The sequence below is a fragment of the Hippoglossus stenolepis genome, chromosome 7, assembly GCF_022539355.2.
Source record: "Hippoglossus stenolepis isolate QCI-W04-F060 chromosome 7, HSTE1.2, whole genome shotgun sequence".
Classification (NCBI taxonomy): domain Eukaryota; kingdom Metazoa; phylum Chordata; class Actinopteri; order Pleuronectiformes; family Pleuronectidae; genus Hippoglossus; species Hippoglossus stenolepis.
Window position 1 is genome coordinate 11,003,337 of NC_061489.1, and position 21,130 is coordinate 11,024,466.

The 21,130-nt window shown below is 42.4% G+C and overlaps 3 protein-coding genes across 7 annotated transcripts; 1 reads left to right on the top strand and 2 right to left on the bottom strand.

Annotated features, from left to right (window-relative positions):
* Positions 1–314: 314 nt before the first annotated feature.
* On the bottom strand, positions 315–3,750 carry hbegfa (heparin-binding EGF-like growth factor a). Its single transcript, XM_035160742.2, has 6 exons — positions 3,486–3,750; positions 2,504–2,740; positions 2,205–2,403; positions 1,954–2,106; positions 1,758–1,844; positions 315–1,639 (listed from the first exon to the last, which is right to left on the bottom strand). Exons 1-5 carry the CDS (start codon positions 3,544–3,546, stop codon positions 1,772–1,774), a joined length of 723 nt encoding a protein of 240 aa, XP_035016633.1. The 5' UTR covers positions 3,547–3,750; the 3' UTR covers positions 315–1,639; positions 1,758–1,771.
* A 3,263-nt stretch (positions 3,751–7,013) lies between these two features.
* rufy1 (RUN and FYVE domain containing 1) lies at positions 7,014–14,146 on the top strand. The gene is made up of 17 exons (XM_035160735.2): positions 7,014–7,377; positions 7,656–7,835; positions 8,180–8,297; positions 8,385–8,486; positions 9,267–9,390; positions 9,496–9,557; positions 9,676–9,811; positions 9,926–10,027; positions 10,120–10,236; positions 10,839–11,006; positions 11,086–11,183; positions 11,275–11,394; positions 12,014–12,143; positions 12,474–12,568; positions 12,646–12,694; positions 12,792–12,869; positions 12,961–14,146. The coding sequence occupies exons 1-17, from the start codon at positions 7,047–7,049 to the stop codon at positions 13,099–13,101; spliced, it is 2,151 nt and encodes a 716-aa protein (XP_035016626.1). The 5' UTR covers positions 7,014–7,046; the 3' UTR covers positions 13,102–14,146.
* Positions 14,147–14,152: 6 nt separating this feature from the next.
* hnrnph1 (heterogeneous nuclear ribonucleoprotein H1) lies at positions 14,153–19,835 on the bottom strand. Of its 5 annotated transcripts, none has more exons than XM_035160739.2 (11): positions 19,714–19,835; positions 18,569–18,665; positions 18,300–18,461; positions 18,073–18,216; positions 17,015–17,153; positions 16,060–16,241; positions 15,792–15,904; positions 15,536–15,671; positions 15,364–15,447; positions 15,107–15,199; positions 14,153–14,917 (listed from the first exon to the last, which is right to left on the bottom strand). In XM_035160739.2, the coding sequence occupies exons 2-11, from the start codon at positions 18,648–18,650 to the stop codon at positions 14,820–14,822; spliced, it is 1,233 nt and encodes a 410-aa protein (XP_035016630.1). In that variant the 5' UTR covers positions 18,651–18,665; positions 19,714–19,835; the 3' UTR covers positions 14,153–14,819. The 5 variants fall into 5 exon arrangements, with proteins under 5 accessions (XP_035016630.1, XP_035016627.1, XP_035016632.1 ...); XM_035160736.1 differs by having other exon boundaries at positions 18,300–18,464; XM_035160741.1 differs by having other exon boundaries at positions 14,153–14,921; positions 18,300–18,464.
* Between the last annotated feature and the right edge of the window lie 1,295 nt (positions 19,836–21,130).

Genomic DNA, 21,130 nt, shown 5'->3' on the forward strand with positions numbered 1-21,130 from the left:
GCACCGATAGCCAGGATACAGGTGCTTTGGTTAAATGCGGCCGATCTCACGTCACTGACAGGAAATAAAATATTATGTTTACTATAACTGGCCAAAAGAACAGAGTGTTATCATCATCCAGACCGGCCACTTTAAAATATCACATTAATACGCTCTCCGACTCAGGAAGGGAACCAAAGAGCCAAAATAAACCTGACCTTACACAACCGATCTTTTCAGCGCAACATCTGACACTCCTATTAATGCCTAAAGAACACAGTGTGATATTCAGGTATTGATTGCAGAGAGAAGTAATGAAGGTTAAGAGTCAAAAATTCAGATAATCTTTTTTTATTTTTGCTTGCTCTGAAAAAAAAAAAAATCACATAAATAAAAATCACTTCAAAACTGCAGGACAGGATTTGAAAGGGTGGAACACTTGAATTCACATTTTTTCCCATGACAGCTTAACTCGGATGTGAGGGAGGTTCTCCTCCTCTGATGATGATGATAAGACAACATGACAGTACAAAGTATTTATACCAAATTCCTGCTACAGTGCATTTTATTTTCTTGACTCCCTTTTAAAAAGTTTCTTAGCAATACATACGCTGAGTGCAGTGTTAATGTTGCCTATAATCAATACATAGCCAGTAAGCTGCATCATAATGTAATGACACTGACTCATAACACTAAGCCTAAAGATCCCCGAACCTGCAGGATACATTTAAGTGGGGAAAGTGAAAGAGCAGGGCCTCCCCCCTCTTCGCTCATTACCATTACCTCTGTGCCTTTGAGCAAGGCGATGAACCCCCCACCGGTTACAGTGGAGCTGCTTAGACACTGACAGATCCAACTGGCAGGAGTTTTCCAGGTGTATTGCTGTGTGAGTGGTGTTTTGCTTTAATTGATACCCCACCGAATAATAATTTAAAAAAACATTATATCAATTCAATGATCAATTTATTAATCACAGTACGATTGATCATCTATTGAGTGCCAACAATTTAAGGTGTTTGTACATCATATCTCTTTTTCCATGAAATACTTAAGAGGAGCTTCCACGTTTTTTTGCTTTTGTGTTTATAAATAAATATCGTCCAATAAGGAATATAAAAACAACTGTAACATCATTATTTTAAAAACTGCAGAGGGCGGTTAAAAATCTCTATAAATACAGTTAGCTTAAATAAATAAATTAGAATTATAAATATATCGTTTACTGTACACAAAAAAAAGATGGACTTGTAAAACAAACAAAAAAAATCCAGGTTGAGCTCCCATTTTCCCAAAAAAGAAAAAAACGTTTCTTGTTCAGTTCAGTCTGAGATGACTTTTCACACAGTCAAGAAGCAGCACAGAGTCTAGACTTGTCCCTTCCTCTTCTCCCCCGGTTCCTTCCTTCATCTTCATCACCTCACACTCGTCATGTCTCCGCTCCATCGTCTGGGGCCATTGAGTATTCCAGTAACAGACGGCCCCGCTTTTACTTCTGAGTTCTACAGGGACACAGGTTCGCCTGAACGTCCAGTGGAGGATCACACAGACAACACCCTCTGTTCCTTTTTCTTTGCGTACGTTCCTTTTTTCCTGTAGGACCTCCTCTTTCTCTGGTTCCCTTCTCTTTTTCTATTTTGAGGTAGAATTTCTGCATCTTTGTCTGACATGAAAAAAACAAAACAAACAGAGACAATGAGCAAATTTCATTCAGGTAATTAAGAGGAAAGAAAAACGTTTGTCAATGTATGTTTGTGGTCCTTTTCCTCCTGACCACTCACCTCTCATTGTCTCTTCAGTGGTTGGATGCTAACCCCAGTTTGACCTTCTCCTCGTTCTCTACGTCATACGCCCCTCGCTTGTGAAACCTGTGAGAAAGCAAAAGAAAAGGAGCTTGTTCAGAATATTATATTCAGAATACATACTTAATCTGCATGTAAATGGTCGAGAGGGTGTGTTTGTGAGCGTTTCACTCACCTGAGCATTAATAAAAGTCCTATGATGGTGAGGCACACGGACGACAGCACCACGGCCACCACAGCCAGAGCCGTGGTCCGGTTGTATCCCTCGGGGGACTGCACGGGCAGCGTGATGAACTCACACCTTTCGCCAGAGTAGTTCGGGTGGCACCTGCGGAAAGAGGAGGAGAGGGAATCAGTTAAGAGGTGAATAATTCAGTGGATGGTTAGATTCCTGAATAGAGGGCGGGGTGCAGAGCTGATACTTACACACAGGCCGGTTGGCGGATGTTCCTATGGTACTGGCAGGTGCCATGAATGCAGAAATCCTTGTACTTCTTCAGGCACGGGTTCCTCTTCTGTCCCTTTCCTTTCGCCCTCTTTCTCCCCTTTCCCCTCCTCCTCTTTCCTTCTATGCTCTCAGTCTCCAGGATGGCAGACGGGTCTTTGGGTTGGCTCGACTTGGACACTGAAACCAAAAAATGGAGCAAAAGCAGAATTACACGTCATGGTCTGTGTGAGAAATGTGAGAAAATGAAGAAAAAAAACAGGCAAGTGACTGCGTTTACCTCGTGGCACCCCCATGTCATAGTCTCCAGATATGCCATCCTCATACTCGTCTTCATAGTAGTATTCATCGTCGTACTCTTCCTCGCCTCCCTGGCCATGCTCCACCGTCGTCGCGCTCGTGCTCTCACCCTCTGCCCTCCTGTCTTTGGTTGTGTCCATGAAGTTGATGACGGTGTGCTGCTGCCTGTCACTCTCATACCTGTCCACCGCAGCACCGCTGGTCGGTCTGGACACCACTGGAGGAGAAAGAGAGAGAGAGAGAGAGAGTGTTAAAAAATGTTAAAACCTGCAGGTGAGTTTGGTTTAACAGCTCAGACTTTAAAAACACCCCAGACACTCTTCTTCCTCTACCGGGAACAGTCAGTGAACACTGTGCCAAAAGGTGGGCGGACCTCTACGGGCAAGTTGTAACATGTTGTGTACAAGGGAGCACCATGCAGGCCAGAGCTGTGGGTTTGGAAGTGCAATCCTGCCTGAGCCCCGTTGGGAAATGCACAGATGCAAGGCATGATGGTCTCAGGGGTTGATGGGTATCCACTGCCTTGCTCATGAGCACTTAGGTAGAGTGGAAAGTGGCCAAAAAGGTGGGACAATTTAAGTGTGAGGTATAAGGGGAGGCAAATAAAAGTTGGCATATACCCACACTGTCTCATAACACACACACGCACACAAAATGCATGGACAGACAGTTAGCTAATGTCAGGCAAGAATATGAGTTAAAAATAAATGTATCCAGTTACATAAAGCATGCTCTAAAATAAGAGAGATGACCCCATTAGCTCCTGAATAGCCTGGCATCATGAAAAGCTCCGCTCCGGAGTTTGAGAAGACGCGTTATAAGCCTCCAGAGGATTATTGCGTCTTACAGAACCAGGAGGAGACGGCGTAACTCCGGTATTCACAGAAAACATCACACATGATCCGGATCCCAGTCAACACGCAAATAAACACACTTGTTATCTGAGTGCACGTGAAACTTACCCAAGGCGTGAACGAGCATCAGGAGCGCGGCGCTGAAAATCCTCATCATTCCTCCCCCCATAAAAACCTTCCAGTCACTTTTAGTTGTTTTCAAAAGAAAAACAGAAACCAACAAGTTGTATTCCTTCCACCTGTTCCGGGCTCTAAATACTCCTCCTCTCGTGGTTTGGGTCTTTTTTCTCGGAGTGTTGGTTTGAATGGACTCCGTCTGTTTGGTGTTTTCTTCTGGAGGGAGAGAGACAGAGGAGCGCAGCGAGGAAAAGAGCGTCTGCACAGAGGCACCGCGGTATTTATGGGCACATCACTTCACCACGCCCACAGTGTGTGTGTGTAAGTGTGTGTGTGTGAGGGTGTGTGTGTGAGGGTGTGCACTGTCAAAAGTCTGGATTTATAAACGGTATAAAGATATTAGTACTAGATAGGAATTAAGTAATAGTTGGATAGCTCATCATTTTTGAATCTTTGGTTGGAGCCACAGTAAGAAGCTAATGGAAACAGAATAAGGCCAACTTAGATATTGATCATGTGGAGGATATGATTTTACCTACAATAATAATAATGTATTTTTGTCATCCGTGGATCAGCCCAAACACTTAATTCTACCAAGTGGCCCCTCTTGCATTACTTAACTTTCCTTTTTCCACTGATTATACTCTTTCTGAAGATATATATTTAAGACTCACGGGATGTTATTTGCCAAAATGCATGATACCAAAACTTGAAAAATATTTTTTTCTCTTGATTTATTTGATTAGTGTAAATATTCTTTTGTGTTTCTGTACTTATTTTTTACTATTTGAGCATCTCTCTCTCTCTCTCTCTCTCTCTCTCTCTGTCTCACTGCATGTATAAATGTGTGTGTGTGTGTTTGTGTTTGTGTGCGTGTGTGTGTGTGTGTGTGTGTGTGTGTGTGTGTGTGTGTGTGTTGCGCGTGTGTGTGTGTGTGTGTGTGTGTGTGGGTGGGTTGTGCCTTGCCTTGCCTTGCCTTGCCTTGCCTTGCTCGGTACAACCTGTATATGTATATATTCATCTGTTCCCATCCTCTTCTTAAAGCTTTAACCTATTATAATATATGATCATCTTTCTGTGGTTTTGGTTGCTGTTCTTTTAATCTCATTTGTTCTTCATGTGAAGTACTTTGTAACTTTGTCAAGAAAAGTGAAATATAGATACATTTGATCTTTGTCATACTATCACTGCTCACGTTTTGGAAAGCCGGTCCCTTTTTAAATTATGAGGATGTTAGAAAGAGTTTTAAAAAAGTAAATTTTTGTAAGTGACTAGATAGATAGACGACAACCATACAATAAAAAAAATAGTGATAACTGCCCAGTCCAAACTGGACTGAAGCATCTTGTGAGAGGGTCCAGAAGTGAGAATAGTACAGATTGTTTGCGCCACCACGTGGTGAAAGAAGGAAGCTGTTTGGTCAATAAATAAGATTACACAATTTATTTTACATTTATAAGTCTACAACCTACCACACATAATCTCACATTTAATTTCACATTAAAATGATTCTCCGGATTTACAGAAAGTTTTTTTGGGTTGAAAAGATCTGTGGAAGAACTTGGGTTGTCTGATCAGTCTGTTCTTCCCTCACAGATCAGCTGCAGTTTATATTGCTCCAGTTCATGACTTTGTTTCATCATCTCTAATTCCATCATTTTGTCTTGTTCCTTTTTTGTTGTTGTTCAAACGTCACTGCAGGAAAAATCACATCCTGTTTTGTCACATTTTTGAACAAAACCCCATCTGCCATCACTTTATTTTTCAGAAAAGTATTTATGTACTGTATGTTTTCTGTCAAACATTTGTCAACTTTTCATTTGTAAACGGATCCATTCACTCCACTGAAGGAGTCTGAATAAAATCTTCCACATTAGAGCTCATGTTGGAAATTACTTACCAGCAAGTACAGGTCAAACAGTGCAACAGGTTCAGCTTAAGAATGGCAAAAACTGGAGTCCAATCCCCAGACCTATCGCACCAAATACTACCAAACTGAACCCTAGTCTTCGAGAGGCTAATTGTGGGAAACTGTTACACCTCTACCTCAGTGGGCTGGGAAGTCAACGGCAGAATGCTCTACCCACGTTCACCACCACACTATAATTGAAACAAAGGATTCCCTCAATAGAATATGCTGTCTGAAACCGAGCAGGGGGGAAAACTCCCAAAACAGAAACTACAGACATTCTTTTAGAGCCAACACCATAACTAGAAAAATGAGCTAACAGAGACTGACCAACTTCTCTCTCAAAACCAAATGTGGGAATCTACCACCATACTTAAAAGAAGTGAATAACATCATAATCGATTGTGGCACAGAATAAACCTTCAAAATATACCAACCAGGAAAGTTTAAACTTAGCCACCTGATCCACACTCCAATGTCTGAATGTGCAATGTCAGCTGCCACGAGGCGTGCGACCCACTAACATCTATCATCTCCCATGATACTGTTCCTCGAGCTCTTAGCCCCAACTTAAAGGAAAAATCCACCACATTGTTGCTGTGAAGTACTGGTTTACACCAAGGAAGCTTAATGATACTTTTCTATGTACTGCACAATCTTTGAATGCCTGGACTGTTGAGTTGAATGACACACAAAAAAGAGTATATATGACATAAAACAACAGAACAGGAGCTTTGCTGTCAGAACTGTACCACCTTTTTCTTTTCTGTTGAAAACATTTTAGAGGAAAAATCAATGATCACAAGCAAAAAGATTTGTTATTGAATTATTTGTTGCCTTCAGATGAGCATAAAGACAGAAAGGGTGAAAAGGCTTGTTCTGTGCAAAGCTAATAAAATCTACCAGCACCTCTAAAGCTCATTCTAATCTGTGCAAAAACCCAACGGTCCTTCATCTACACCTAGCTGTTTGTTTTTTTCGACAACTGATAATTTAGGTACTAAAACCACTTGGTGGTAAAAGGTCAGTACCAGGAATCAGGAATTAGATTCAACTATGGGCCAGTTTTTACAGAATTTTTATGGGGGCATTCATTTAAAGAAAACTAGAAAGGCAGCCAGTAGAGCGAATGCGACATCCCCCTTATAAAACAACATACAAATGTATTAAAGTCAATAAGATCCAGACACATTCATAAATATCAATCCTCTAAACATGATGACATTTTTTCATCAAGTGTTTTGAATTATTCTCTGAGAAATTGTGGAAAATGTCAAAAAGAAAAAAAACCTATCTCGTAATTTCAAACAATACAAAATCCCGGATCCGCCCCTTGGTTCAGATCCCTACCAAATTAATGACTTCTGTCCTGAACTTTGTTGCATCTTTCCACTAAGTTTGGTGGGAATCCGTCCGGTAGTTTTCGCCTAATCCTGCTCATTCACAGAGAAAACAGAGAAAGCATGACCTCCTTGGCGGAGGAGAATACTTCTGTCCAGTAGGTGGCGGTAACAAACTCATACACTAACTGACTAACCGCCAAAAGCCATAAATCCATAGAAGAAGAATGAAGCTCTGACGACATGGCTGATTCGTCCCATCTGGTCACATGAGCACTGGGGCGGAGGGGAGGGGACACAAACATGGCCGACGAGTCAGGGGAAGTAAACACAGCTGCAGGGAACGATGACACTGATCTACAGCTACACGAGCCCCAAGCTTCGGCAGGGGCGACCGACAGCGACTCAGACGGCAGCGACGCGCTGGGCCCGCCGGAGAAGCCGACTCCGGCGGCGGCAGAGAGCACCTGGTCGGCCCCCATCCTGTCACTGGCTCGGAAGGCCACGGAGACGATTAGCAGCGGGGTGAGCTACGCTGCCGGCCCGAGGAGTCATTCTCTGGGGTCCGCTGCGAGCTCCCCGACGGAGAAGGAGCCGGAAAATGGTCTCATCACTACTTCTAAAAAACTTCCTGGTACGCTGCGACTGTTTTTTAACATTTGACACCAAAGCTAGCACTTTCTGTCGAACCAAAGTTTTTAAAAAACACCACAGTCAGGGTCGATCTGTGTGACTCCCTCTCTGCTGTCAGCTGCCAGGACATGTGACCTCATGAGCGAAACCGTGATTCTACGGGTTGTGTTCACACCCTTTGTGTTTATCACTTCTTGATGTGTTTATGAGTTATTTCAGATATTCCCACCATGTTTAGCATTTGTTTTCCTGATCCCACTTACATTGCATCTGTTCCAGTCCTGCCCCCCAAAGACCCCATGACAATAGAGAGATCCAACCTCCTCAGCATGATGAAGCTGAGCATCAAAGTGTTGATTCAGTCCTCCTTGAGTCTGGGCAGGACGCTGGACTCAGAGTACCCTCCTCTGCAGCAGTTCTTTGTCGTCCTGGAGCATTGCCTCAAACATGGCCTGAAAGGTGAGACAGACCATGGAACAGAATTCATTTATATTTAAGGTTATGTCACAATATGGGGTAGGATAGCATTGATCGTGCGTTCGCTGGAGGTGCTCCCAAAACTTTGGAACAGTCTTCTGTTAAGTGCTTTCCTTCTGTACATATATTTAAGACCAAACTCCACATCATAGCATTTTTATTTTATTCTATGCTTATTTTATGCTTGTTAGTGTTCTTTTTTGTATTTTGCATTGTCTTCTTTTACTGTACAACAATCGGTTGTTTTTAAATGTGCTATATAAATGAAGTTGACTTGACAAGACAATAGGAGCGTGCAAAAACGACCTTTCCCGTTTCTTTTTCAGCCAAGAAGTCTTTCATTGGTCAGAACAAGTCCATATGGGGACCCCTGGAACTGGTTGAGAAGTTGTGTCCAGAGTCCGTTAACATTGCCACGAGTGCTCGAGACATGCCCAGCATTAAGTATGCTACTGCACAAAGTTGTTCAGTAAACCTACAATGTGAAGTATATGCTTAACACCTGTTATATATTAATGTATTCTCTTTCAGGACCGGTTTGGGTAGAGGAAGGGCTTGGCTGCATTTGGCGCTCATGCAGAAGAAAGTAGCTGACTATATGAAAGCTTTGCTGGACCGAAAGGACCTCCTGAGGTTAGTTAGACCCAGTTCAGACCTGCTATTAACATCCGTCCTGAGTGATCTTATCACAAGTGCTCAGCGCTAAGGACATGTCTGAAGTCGCCCAAATGCGTCCTCAATGTGTCCTGAGATCTGATCACTCAAACCACATGTAGAGGGCGCATCTGGGACGCATGTGGCCACATCCTTTTCGCTGTCTGAATGTAAACACACGTCCTGGACCACATATGAAGGACCGCGGACTCAGCTGTCGTCTCTGACCCGCTACAGGTCAACCATACTTTTACTTTTCAAGGGTCCATACATCGATTTGTCTTCAGCCACAATATAAACACTGATCTCCGTATAATGATAGATTCTTTTCTTGAATTGGTGAAATCCTTTGTCTCAGTTGCGCGCATTCATTCAGTCCCTCTTGACTCCACTCGCTCGCTCTCTTTCTCTCTCTCGTGCCGACACACACACAAAACATTGTAATCTGACAAATCTATAAACTCAAACTGAGTAAAAACAACATAAATTGGTGAGATTGAAAGTCGTGATTATTTGTATTTTGAGCAGGGAAGTGACATCTGATTACAAGTGGTCACAGGAGACATTCAGGACTCTTTTTTTAATGTCCGGTGTGAACACACAAACTTAACACCGTCACCTTGTGATCAGATCTCTCAATAAGGATGTTTATACCAGGTCTGAACAGGGCCTTAGACTGATCAGTTATGCAGGTTCAGCACCAGGCATTTTACACTGACTACTTGCAGATCATTCCACATCTGTTTTCCCATGTTCTAGTGAGTTTTATGACTCTGGAGCGTTGATGATGGAGGAGGAGGGGGCGGTCATTGGGGGACTGCTGGTGGGCCTCAACGTAATTGATGCAAATCTCTGTATTAAAGGGGAGGATCTTGATTCTCAGGTGAGTGCTTTGGGCCGACACATCCCAGCAGTCCCACACCTCATCTTCTCTTGGAGAAACAAGTTGATCTGGGCACACAGTGAATGGTTTCTCTTTCCCATTTAGGTGGGAGTCATTGACTTTTCCCTTTACCTGAAAGATCCAGCCAAAAGTGAGACTCAAAAAGAGTAAGTGGACTGAGCATCTTATCCACACTGGGTTTCTTCATGTTTTGAACGGCTCTTGCATGATAATCATTGGATTTCAAACAAACCTTTTGCCTATCAAACCCTCTTTCTCTGTTAGTGATGCAAAGATGACCGCCATATTGGATCAGAAGCACTACATAGAGGAGTTGAATCGTAACTTAAGCGGCACCGTCACTGACCTTCAGGCTAAGATGGACTCTATAGAGAAGACCAACAGCAAACTTGTGGAGGAGGTCAGAGAAACTGTGTGCAAACAGTTGTGCGATTGCTTGTAAATGCAGCACCTGTGTGCCCTGGATTGTGTGTTTTTCACCTGACTGACGAGTGTTTGTTTTTCTTTCTCTCAGCTGACGGCAGCGACGGACAGAATCAACTCTCTGCGGGAGGAACAGGAGCAGCTGAGAAAAGCGAATGACTCAATCCTGCAGTCCAGCCAGAAAAAGGAAGAGGTCTGAAAAGGAACTGTAGCTAGCTCCACCACTCCATAAATAAATAACATACAAACTGTATGTTGCATTCTTTTCTCTTTTCTTCTTTTCAGGCAGCTCTTCAGGACAGCCAGGTGGAGCTGGAGACATACAAACAGACCCGACAGGGCCTGGATGAGATGTATAATGTGGTGTGGAAGCAGTATAAGGAGGAAAAAAACATTCGCCTGGTCAGTTTTCAACAGCTAGAGGATGAGAATATAACAGGGATGTGTTAGTAAAAAGTGACTCAGCTGCTCTGTGTTGCTTCTTGGGAGGATGTGGTGAAGGCAGAAGATACTTGTTGAGCATGAGACGGGGATTGGAGCAATTTACAAGTTAGTCTCCACTCTCTCATTTATTCATATATTAAAAATACATGAATAAAAGAGCCAGCGTCAGCCCTTATCGCCAACAGCTCTCGAATCTCATTGTCATTCCAACAGGACACTTTTTCTTCCTGACATATTTTGCGTATGTCGTGTGTTAGAAACATCATCAACATCCCATTTGCTCACTGTGAATTTTCTGGACATTTTCCTGACGTATTCTTACACAGACCCACTCAGACATTTTACTAGGAGGCTGGCTGGAAAAGTTCTGAAAAATGTCTGGACCAATTGACTTGGACATTTGCATTCTCAAATACAGCCCATTTGGAAAATGTCATGAAAATGTCTGGACATCAGTGCATGTCTCAAAGCAGCTTCAGTGCCTTGTCAACAGAGGTTTCACAGACTGCAGAACTGAATTAGACTTGTGTTGTTTGTGTGCCGACAATGTGTGATGTTAGGAGCTGGAGCGTGAGTTGGAGCTGCAGGTGGGGTTTAAGCAGGAGATGGAGGTGGCCATGAAGTTGCTGGAGAAGGACACGTATGAGAAACAGGACGCGCTGGCAGCCCTGCGACTTCAGCTCGACCAGGTCAAGACGCTTAACCTGCAAATGGTCCACAGAGCTCAGGTAGACAAACGTGCATTTCTCTGACTTGTACATCCACTCAGAGAGAACACATGTTTATTCAGCTTATGTGACTCTTGAGGACTCGCAACGAGAAGCAGAAAAAAAGCAGGCAGAGGCTGTGCAGCTCGAGGAGAGGATGAATGAAATGGAGAAAGCAATGGTGGAACTAGAGCAGAGGTATGTGTTTGTGTGCATGTTAGTTTATGTGTGTTTATATTGACATTTTCTTAAAGAAATTTTCTGCTTTTTGGTCTTTTGGGGGCCACAGACTCCAGAACTCGGAGCAGGAGCGCAAACAGAGCGACCAGTCCGACAAAGACATGCGAGTGGAGCTGGAGGGAAAAGTAGATGATCTCCAGAAACAACTGACTGACCTCGATACACTAAGGTTAAGAGGCAAAAGTTTATTTAGTATACATTCACAAACTATGAAGTATTATACAGAGGAATAACATCACGACAAATTTCCACAGTTCTTGGAATAAAGGCAAAGCCTGCCAATGCTGAAGATGAGATTTTAAACATTGTACTAATATGGCTAAAATAACATAGTTTATGAGTAGTTCTTACTCTAGCTGAGCTCACATGTGTTCATTTAAAGATCCAACAGTAACAAGTAACTTTCTGTACCATCTTAAATGCAGAAATTAAGTTTTCGTGTTATGTGGTCATACAAGGGGGACACACTCCTTCCCTTTCAACAAGCTTACAGGTCTGCGAAATGCAACAAGGCACAAGTGTTTTCACAATATGAACACATTTAGAAAACCAGTCCACTAACCAGAAGATCTGGGTTTCGATCCCTGTCTTCACCAGTTCACATGCCTAAATGTCCTCGGGCAAGTTAAAGAACTCCAAATTTGTGTCTACCAGTGAAGTTAAATTGTTTTACTTGAATAAATCAAATGCAGTTCTCTAAACCAACTGGTGTTAAACCAATCTTTAAATGGGTCTTTTATAGTCTTTGTATGCTGAACTTAAGATACCATGTCCTGTTCTATGCACAGACTGGGTTTAGAGAAGGAGCTGCGCACTGAGCGGGAACAGAGACAAGGTTTGCAAAAAGCTCTGCAGAGGGAACAGGACAATAGCATGGAGCTCCGCACACAGCTGCAACAACTGCAGGGCCTGAACACGGTCAGTGTCACACAAACCAGGGTTGGTGTCAGTTAAGGCTGGAGGTGGATTAGAAATTATGAAAACCTTTTTATACTGTAATGAAAAGTTCATATGCAGTTCTAAGTCTCGCTATACAGTAGTCTTTCTTTACCCTAGATGGCAGATTTGTTTGAATTCTTGGGTTCCATCTCAAACCTGCTCATTTGTTTTACTGCCGTAGTTATTGGTGCAACAGCCTGAGCAATACATTGTTTATCCTATTTAGGTTTTTCTAAAATGAGCTAATACTTGATAAATCCATGGATTGCTGTGATGATATGCTTTGTTTCCTGTGGACTGATGATGCAGGAGCTGCAGGAGTTGAAGCAGGAGAAGAAGCAGCTGCAGCAGAGGTGTGAGCAACAGGAACAGGCTCTACAGGAGATGGGACTGCATCTCAGCCAGTCAGTGCTTTTGACCTCATCATCTTGTTTATTGGTCAATGTCATGTTTTCTTATGTTGCATTCATCTGTATCAAAGGTCTAAACTCAAGATGGAGGACTTCAAGGAGGTCAACAAAGCCCTGAAGGTAAAATGTGATGGTGTGGATGGTGCACTTTTATTATTGATTCTGTTCTGAAAACATCATGGGAAACCTTGTCTTGTCCTTTCATTGCTTCCATCAGGGCCAGGCTTGGCTGAAGGATGATGAAGCCACTCAATGCAAACAGTGCCTGAAGGAGTTCTCCATCTCACGCAGAAAGGTAGGCTTCTTTTTCATTGCTTCTCATTTATTCTTTCTGTATTATGGACCACCACTCATTTAAAGTTGGCGACGTATATTTGTGTTTGCAGCACCACTGCAGAAACTGCGGGGACATCTACTGCAGCAACTGCTCCAGCAACGAACTGGCCTTACCTTCCTACCCTCGGCCTGTGCGGGTGTGCGACGTGTGCAACGCCCTCCTGCTACAGAGAAGCTCCAAAGGCTCCTGACATAACACCCACAAGCGTCAAGTGCTTCTACAAGAGCTCTCTACTGACCACACTGCACATGCTCATCCACTGATTGTTTTTAAATTATGTATGTTTAAAAAAATGTCAAGTCTCTAGGAAATTGGACTTGGTGTTCCATTTCCGCTTTTACCTGAAATTCAGCATGATTCTGTCAAGCTGTTTTCAGACATGAAGTTTGTCTTTCACATATGAAGAACGCAGCAGGAGATAAGATTGGGTAGAGCATGTATGAGGCAGGACATTAACATAGTTTTTGTTTACTGCTAATTGTCACCAGCTTTGAAAGCAAAGCTGACTTCTGCGTCTTCTTCATGTATGGCTTGTCTTTTTTTATCCTGAGGTATTTCTATTGTTTAGTTTCTTTCATTTTTGTGTGCATCGATCCAAGTGCATTTTCTGGACATTTTCTTACATTTCACCAGGGGCCAGCAGGAAAAGTTCTGGAAAAAAGCAGCCGACTCAGACGTTTGCGTTCTCACATCACATCAATTTTCCAAAAAATATCCAGAGCCCAGTGCATGTCTGAAAACAGTGTGCTTCATCGGGGGCCACCTTTAACACTGATGGGATGAGCTAATGAAGTTTGTGCAAACTTGATTTAGTTGAGCGGATATAGTTTTTCATTATTTAAATGATTTTTCTGGCTGGAATAACAGGTTTGACATATTGGCACTCGCTTTATAAAGTTATTATTTAAAGCGTGTAGTTCTAAGTGGAGGTAGATTATGTTGACGTCTCTTGGATACTGCTAGTTTTCTGCTTTAGTTGAGGATCACTGGTGTAGCTGGTTTACTGAGAACTTGTGTACTTCGACATGTCATCTTAATTTCTATGGCTGTGGCCTCATGCAAAATTATGTAAATGACTGTAGAATGTTAACAAATCGGACTATTTTAGAATGTATTATAACATGGTTTTTGTGGATTGTCACAAAAGATACAAAGCCATTTTCTTAATTTGAGGAATGGTAACAATTTTATATCTAGACATTTGATAAAAATGAATAAAACCTCCTTTTTTGAAATGCGTGTTTCAATTAGATATTCCAGACTAGTTTATTCACGTTGTGCACAGGAAATACAAATAGCATTTGAAGCAGTAGAAACCTACATGTCAGCAGATTTGAAATTCACATGCTGTTGATACAGCCCTCATCCAGAAAAACGGCTCCATCAACAGTCACACCTTTAGAAAACAAAACATGCTCTGACCATGTGAAGTCTCAAATTCAGATTAACACTTTAACTGGAAATTAAAAGCTAGAAGATGAAACGAGGTCTAAACATAAGATACCAGAACAGATTTGTTTTGTTCATGCACTCAGACATTGAAAATTGTTAAAGCCACCGGGAAAGGATGAGTTAACCTTGAGGAACAGCCAGGTGTTGGGTGAATAAACACAAAGATAACACATTTCCTGGTATCAAAATTTTAAAGCAGATTTTCTGTGATGTGGAAAACTGAGTATTGGGGAAGACGAACAACGCTTCTGACAAACTTCTTGAGACACCAGATGATCTCGCTTCGTTCTGAAGATCATCCACTTAAAAAAACAAATACAAACCCTACCGCTCAGTATTTTCAAAACATCCTCACCTGACCCTACCGTTTTAATAGGTGACTTACATTTCCAGTCCTTCCAGCAAATTGCTGAGTTAAAAAGAAAACATCAAATAAAGGGGGAGAAAAAAAAAAATCTACATTCCCCATCCCCCACCCAGTCCATTCATGGAGCCTCTGCTTCCTCCTCCTCCGCTGCCGCCGTAGTAACTGCTTCCCATTCCGCCCTGGTTACCTAACAAGAGAAAGAGAATACATACTATAGGACCGGGGAGTTCAAGAACAAGCAAAATGCTGCACTTCTGCCCTTGAATAAAAACCTGCCCAGGCTTTTTTGCTATTACATATCAATACTTAAGAGCAGGAAAGGTTTTGGTTCAGGGTGAATGTGGAAGAATCCTGATGTATCAGAGCTGACACTCACTATAGTCATTGTAACCGCCCATGTTTCCTTGGCTGCTGTATCCCCCAGAGTACCCTGAGCTCAGCTGGCCACTGCTGTAAGACGACTGGTTACCTGTGGAGAGGAAAAATCACATCAGGTGTAAGGGGACATTAAATCACTAGGAAATATACTTGAGGTTTTTTTTATTCTGATGTGTGCTCTTTCTTGTCAAAGCAAACAGAGTAACTAACAAATAACAGAGGCCACTATTTAAGACCTCTGAAACTGTTACTCACCCATGCCACCCATCATCTGGCTGCCATAAGCTCCATTACTGCCACCTGCTGTTGAGTTCAAAAACAGCTCCACGTATCGGTGCTCTGGGGGGACAGAAAGAGGGAGTGAGTGACACTGAATAACAAATATTGCTATATAGGGTTGAAGTAAAGACACGCATCCGAAACTCACGCATGTTTGCTTTGTCTTTGGACATAGCTGCCACAGCATCCTCGTGTGTCGCAAACTCTACATCTGCCTCCCCGGTTACTCTGCCGTCTGGCCCGATCTCAATATGGACCCGCACAGGATTCAATGGTGAGAAAAACTAAGAAATGCAAACATAACAAAAGATTAACTTGTGCTAAATTGCTGTCCACCTGCAGCATGTATAGAGTAGATTGGAATTGAGCAGTTCATCTGTTCTGTAATGGTTCTTTTGTCTTACATTGTAGATGTCTGTCTCTGAGGCTCTGTACGGTAGCCCCCTCATGTGGACACAGTGGCCTGTTGTGCTCTGGAAGGAAGAGCCGCCATCTCCATACCGTCCGTCCGATACACCTGGATATACATTAGGAAGATTAACAAGGTCTTATGGGGACTTTACATCCTAATCTTATCTCTGTGCAGAGTTAGCATGAAGGTACAAAGGGTGAGTGATAATTTAAAACAAGTGCACAGGTTAATTGATCAGCAGATGTGATTTTGACACCCACCTCCTCCTCCATATCCTCCACGACGCATTCTGTCATAAGATCCCCCTCGGCCCATCATGTTGTAGCCACGACCACCCGAGGGCCGGTCATAGGGGCCAGGTCTCTGCATGCCCATTGGCTTTCGCTGGGGTTCATAGTGGGTCCGCACCTCAGCGCGGCTACTCTTGAAGATCTCAATGTACCTGAGAGCATAGAGACACCACAGTTAGGGCATGTAGAATGGATCGACAGTGCATTTGCTCAATACTGATGAAACTGGGCTATTTAGATGCTGTCATGGTGTAGTCCATAGGTGGTAATATCTTTTGAGGAATTAATTGTTGTTAATGAAATAGATTCAAGGAATCAACTTATTTACTGAGTTGAAAAAGGGAAGCTGTTCAAATTCATATGGGCCTAAATTACTTTTACACTTTTCTTATGGTTACCTGAAGCGATTTACAGATCTGATTCAGTGTGTTGTGATAGAGCGTCCTGTGTCCTTGCCATGACAGCCATTGTACTGATATTAGAGGGGTGGAGAGGGCACCAGCCCTTCTGCAACCCACTCTAAGCATTACCTGTGACAGTGGGCCCCAGATCCTTGTGTACAGTAGCCCTCTGATTTTACCACCAGGGAGACTCCTTACCATTTATCAGCCTGGACTCATGTTTAGTGCGGAGACAGCATATGTTCTCAAAATTAAACATGTACTCCAATTAAGGATGACTTTAAAATATACATATATAAAATATAGATGGTGCCCAAACACGCTTATGTTCCCACTGGACATTGTGAATGTGTGGTCTATATGGAACTAACATGGCAATAAGTGTATGCGTTTGTGGTAAATATTACATATATGCTTGAATAAGCCAAGATTAATGTATTGTCAGATTTGCATTTGGTTTTGATGTTGAAGGTGCACACCATAAGAAAAGCAACTTATCCAGCCAACCAACCAACCATCCCCACCTGTGCCCTATTCTTTCCTTGTGTTTCTTTAGAGCCTTTTCAGCTATATCCTGTGAAGCAAACTGCACGAAGGCCTCCCCCGTACTCCTCCCCTGGATGTCCACCGGCAATGTTATCCCATTTGGCACGATTTCCAACCCTTCAACCCAAGGACAGATAACCCCAGCAGGGGACATATTAAATCACATTCCCAATCACAGAGAGAAGATTCTCTAAAGAGAGAGATATCAAACTTATGGAAAACTCTATACATCACACATACCAGTTCAAAATTTAAACCAGTGACTGGCCATTTCAACGACTTACATTTACTGGATTTTGGGGTAAATAGAAATGAGAGGATAGAGGAAGAAATATGGAAAAGGGCACTGCGTGGGAGATCAGGCTAGTATTGGTGTGTTGATGAAGAGAGAAAAAGATCCTGGTGGGTGACATGAGTCTGATTACTGTTCGCCCATTGGGTGCTCATCTAACATTTGGAATATAAAGAAAAAAATTATTAAAAAGACAAGGGTGTGAGGAGATTGGGAAGAAGAAAAATGGGGTTAGAGACTTTCATATCAGTGATGAGTGGGACCCATTCCATCATTAGTAAATTACCATTAGGCACAGACAACTTAAAATGTAGCTAAGCTGTTTTACTACTAACAGACCCATTTAAAGAAAAAATGTGATGAAAGTGGGTTCAAGATGGTTATGATGGGCATAAATAGGAAAAGAGTTTTTGCATAAAAGATTCGCCCCTTGAACAAACTAAGTATTTGGTATTTAAATTTCTTCAATTAAATTTTAACTGCCTTCCTTTTCCGGCATCATTTCCTCACTGATCAATCCAAGAACATATCATTTTTATTATTCTATAATGTGAAAATACAGAGTAGGTTATCATTCTCCAAGGGTTTATCGACTTCTGTGTAAATCAGAGCAAGATTTAGTGTACATAAAAAACAAAAAAAACACGAAAAGGAAGATGGAAAACAAACAAGTAAAAAGTTTAAATTGCCGATATTACTTTGAGGAAGTTTACTATTAATCGCAGAAACGAGATCTAACCTTACCTGAGAAAAACTGTACTATCTCTTCTTTGCTGCAGCCAAAGGGAAGACCTCGGAGCCGAACGAGCCCATCTCCGGCCGTCTCTGGACAGTTCGGCCCTGTGTGCTTCATGACCCAGTCCATCTCAACGTTGTTGGATTTAAAAACTATATCGCAGGACACAATGCAATCAGTTATCACAGCTAAACAGTCATTACAAAGGATTTATCTGTAAAGCAGTTGTACACACCCTCCACGTATCTGTGACCCATCGTTTCTCTGTCTTTCTTCACTGCAATCTTCAGGTCCTCCTCGGTCTCCAACTCCACAAATGCCTCTCCACTGGGACGCCCCTCTCTTGTGTAGGTGAAGTGGATCCCGCCTCCTCCATTGTTGATGACTTTACAATCGGCTTCAAAAATACAAAAACACAAATGCCCATTAAAACCATTTCCGGCTGCTTCTAATGTTTTTTTCCCCCTTCAAACTATATTTAAATATTTGCATACACCAACCAACCTGAGAAAAACCTCTGTACTTCGTCCACTGAGCAAGACCATGGGAGACCCCTGATGCGTACAACATATCCTTCATCTGCCATGACTGGTCGCAATCCCTGAAGAGAAATACAAAACTAGTATACACATGGGAAATTAACAGGCATAACTTTATTGGGTCAGCTTCTGCATTCGTATCCTGAATATCGGCTCTGTCCATTTAACAAGCATTCTTTGTCACAGTGATGGTCTTTGCAGCTTCACACCGACATCTACCAGCAAAAGGTGATTTTCAAATAAACCACGTCTCCCATCTGACTGCACGTTGAGTCCCCAAACACTGACTTTTCATTCGGATGGGGAAACATTGGCCTACATTTCTGGAGGTTCTCTGCACGTGAGCCACATACGTGAAAATAGGGTGAAATTTGCCGGGGCCGTTAAAGCCGTTTAAAACGCCACCTTCTCTCTGGAAGGTAAAATGGGGTCACGGTCTAGAGCGATCACAATTGTCTCCCGAGTCCGTAGCGCGGACGTGATGTTAGGAGTATGTGATTTTGTTGGCAGCGCCATCTTGAGGCCTTTTCATTGAGGAAAACCTGTAAGTACGAAATCGAAAGAAATTTCGGTTTACTGAATTGTCCGTGCAAGAACGAAGCCTGTGGTCTGGGAGAAGAAAACAAGGAAACTGTGACAAATAACCAATTCCCCGCTTTTTCCAAACAAAGGCTTTGACGACCACTTCACAAAAAGCGCGAAATAGACGAGTCGCTCTCGGGAAGCTAGCAACACAACAAAGCGGAGCTTTAGCGTCTCCTACTCCAAATTAGAAAACATTTCTGAGGTTGAGGTGCATCGATGGTTGTATAAGAGACCACAGAGGACATGATGAATTAGTAATGAGGGCCCTCGTTTGTTTCAGACCGGGTGCGGGGCCTGCAGCGCGTTCACCACCGCACCCAGACCCAAGAACAAAAGCGGCCCTCTCGGCCTGCGCCATGTTATTAGCTGTTAGCTCCCCGGCTAGTATGTGCTAACTAACGGTAACGTCAATATGATAGAATGGAGAGTTCTTTCCGGAAGCTGTTCAATGCCATTAGTTCAAGCTAGTTTTAACGCCATGTTTTAGCAAGATTAGTTAAACGAGAGCTCCGTATATGAACTTACCTGATACAAGCGTAGATACAACACGCCGGAGTGTGTGTGACCAGACCTGCGTGATGCGGAGGAAACCTTGCGCAGGGTTGCCAGCGCCTCCCCTCACCATCCCCCTTTCAGGAAGTGTAAGATGACGTGCTGAATAATAAACTCCGGCACAGTCACACTATTTCACAACCAAACCTTTCAAATTAAACTTCTAATCAACATATGTGTTTTTAAATTGAACGAAATAAAAAATATATAATGTTTTTCTCCTCTGATATGACACAGTTTACAGAAAATGTGGGTTTTTGGTTCACACCTGGCAACCCCGGCTGTATAGCCAGGCGCCTCCGGCCGTTTTTGCGTCCACGATGGTCCACGCCCTGGACCGATGACGCGGCCGCCCGAGGCCCTGTGCGGCCCGGTGGCGTCTCCTGGCCTACAAACCTTAGACTGGATATAACCAGAGGAGCCGCTCGCTCCCTCATGCTCTGCAGATTGAACCGTGTGCAACTCACAGGACACCTTCCACAGCAACACTTAACAAAACACATTCACGTTAAAACACCACCAAATATCATTATGTCCCTATATTCATGTACAAACGGTTTCTCTCCTTGCTCCTGCACTCACCCTGTGCCACTGCACTTTACTTTATAGCATCTGTACAAACCAGTATAGTAAAGGTTTATATTATGTATATACTCTGAATTTTTTTAATTTTTTCATCTTTTGCCATCTAATTTTTTTGCTCATCTTTTTTTTTTTGTTTTCTTGTCTGTGACTGAATTTCCACAATGTGTGGATAAATAAAAAGTTGTATCTTATCTTATCTTGTCTTATCTTATCTTATCTTATCTTATCTTATCTGATCTTATCTTATCATACAATAAGCAACACTAAATACCAGTTAATAAGACATACCAATAAGTAGCAAATCACAAGAGATGTTTTTTTTTATGATCGTGTGTAACAGTATTATTAGTATTAGCTTATTTAGGTTTATCACTGAAACAAGGATATACCGAAAACCCCTGGCTACTATGACTGGAAGATCAGCAATTCAAAATTTATACAGGTCAAGTGCACAAGTAGCATTTGTTACCATCTAGATCTACATCCAAGATAGTGGTTTGTTGGCAGGCCAAAAGTAATGAAGGCGAGCCAAATATAGATCACTTTGTTGAAATTAGTCAACTCTGGACAGGAGAAGCTTCATTCAACAATTTCAGACTTGCCCTTTTGTGAGGCAATTTGAATCACTCTGCAATGCAGCGGTGTACTGGCCATTGACATGAACCCTATAAATAATGACCATGCTCCAGAATTTTATTTGTTTATCTGTAAGAGGCAGAAGGTAAACAATTACATTAACTCTAATGATTTGATTAAGTAAAATTTTGAAATAGTGGTACTTTGTTTATTTTGTGCTTCTTATTCC

Coding starts and splice junctions, on each gene's coding strand:
- rufy1 (XM_035160735.2), top strand. CDS start 7,047: ATGGCCGACGAGTCAGGGGAAGTAAACACAGCTGCAGGGAACGATGAC. Junction 10,028..10,119: donor CCAGCCAGAAAAAGGAAGAG/GTCTGAAAAGGA, acceptor TCTTCTTTTCAG/GCAGCTCTTCAGGACAGCCA. Junction 12,144..12,473: donor AACTGCAGGGCCTGAACACG/GTCAGTGTCACA, acceptor CTGATGATGCAG/GAGCTGCAGGAGTTGAAGCA.
- hnrnph1 (XM_035160736.1), bottom strand. CDS start 18,650: ATGGCAGATGAAGGATATGTTGTACGCATCAGGGGTCTCCCATGGTCT. Junction 15,672..15,791: donor CAGAGACAGACATCTACAAT/GTAAGACAAAAG, acceptor TGCATTTCTTAG/TTTTTCTCACCATTGAATCC. Junction 15,448..15,535: donor CAAAGACAAAGCAAACATGC/GTGAGTTTCGGA, acceptor CTGTCCCCCCAG/AGCACCGATACGTGGAGCTG.
- hbegfa (XM_035160742.2), bottom strand. CDS start 3,546: ATGGGGGGAGGAATGATGAGGATTTTCAGCGCCGCGCTCCTGATGCTC. Junction 2,741..3,485: donor GATGCTCGTTCACGCCTTGG/GTAAGTTTCACG, acceptor TTTCTCCTCCAG/TGGTGTCCAGACCGACCAGC. Junction 2,404..2,503: donor TGACATGGGGGTGCCACGAG/GTAAACGCAGTC, acceptor TTTTGGTTTCAG/TGTCCAAGTCGAGCCAACCC.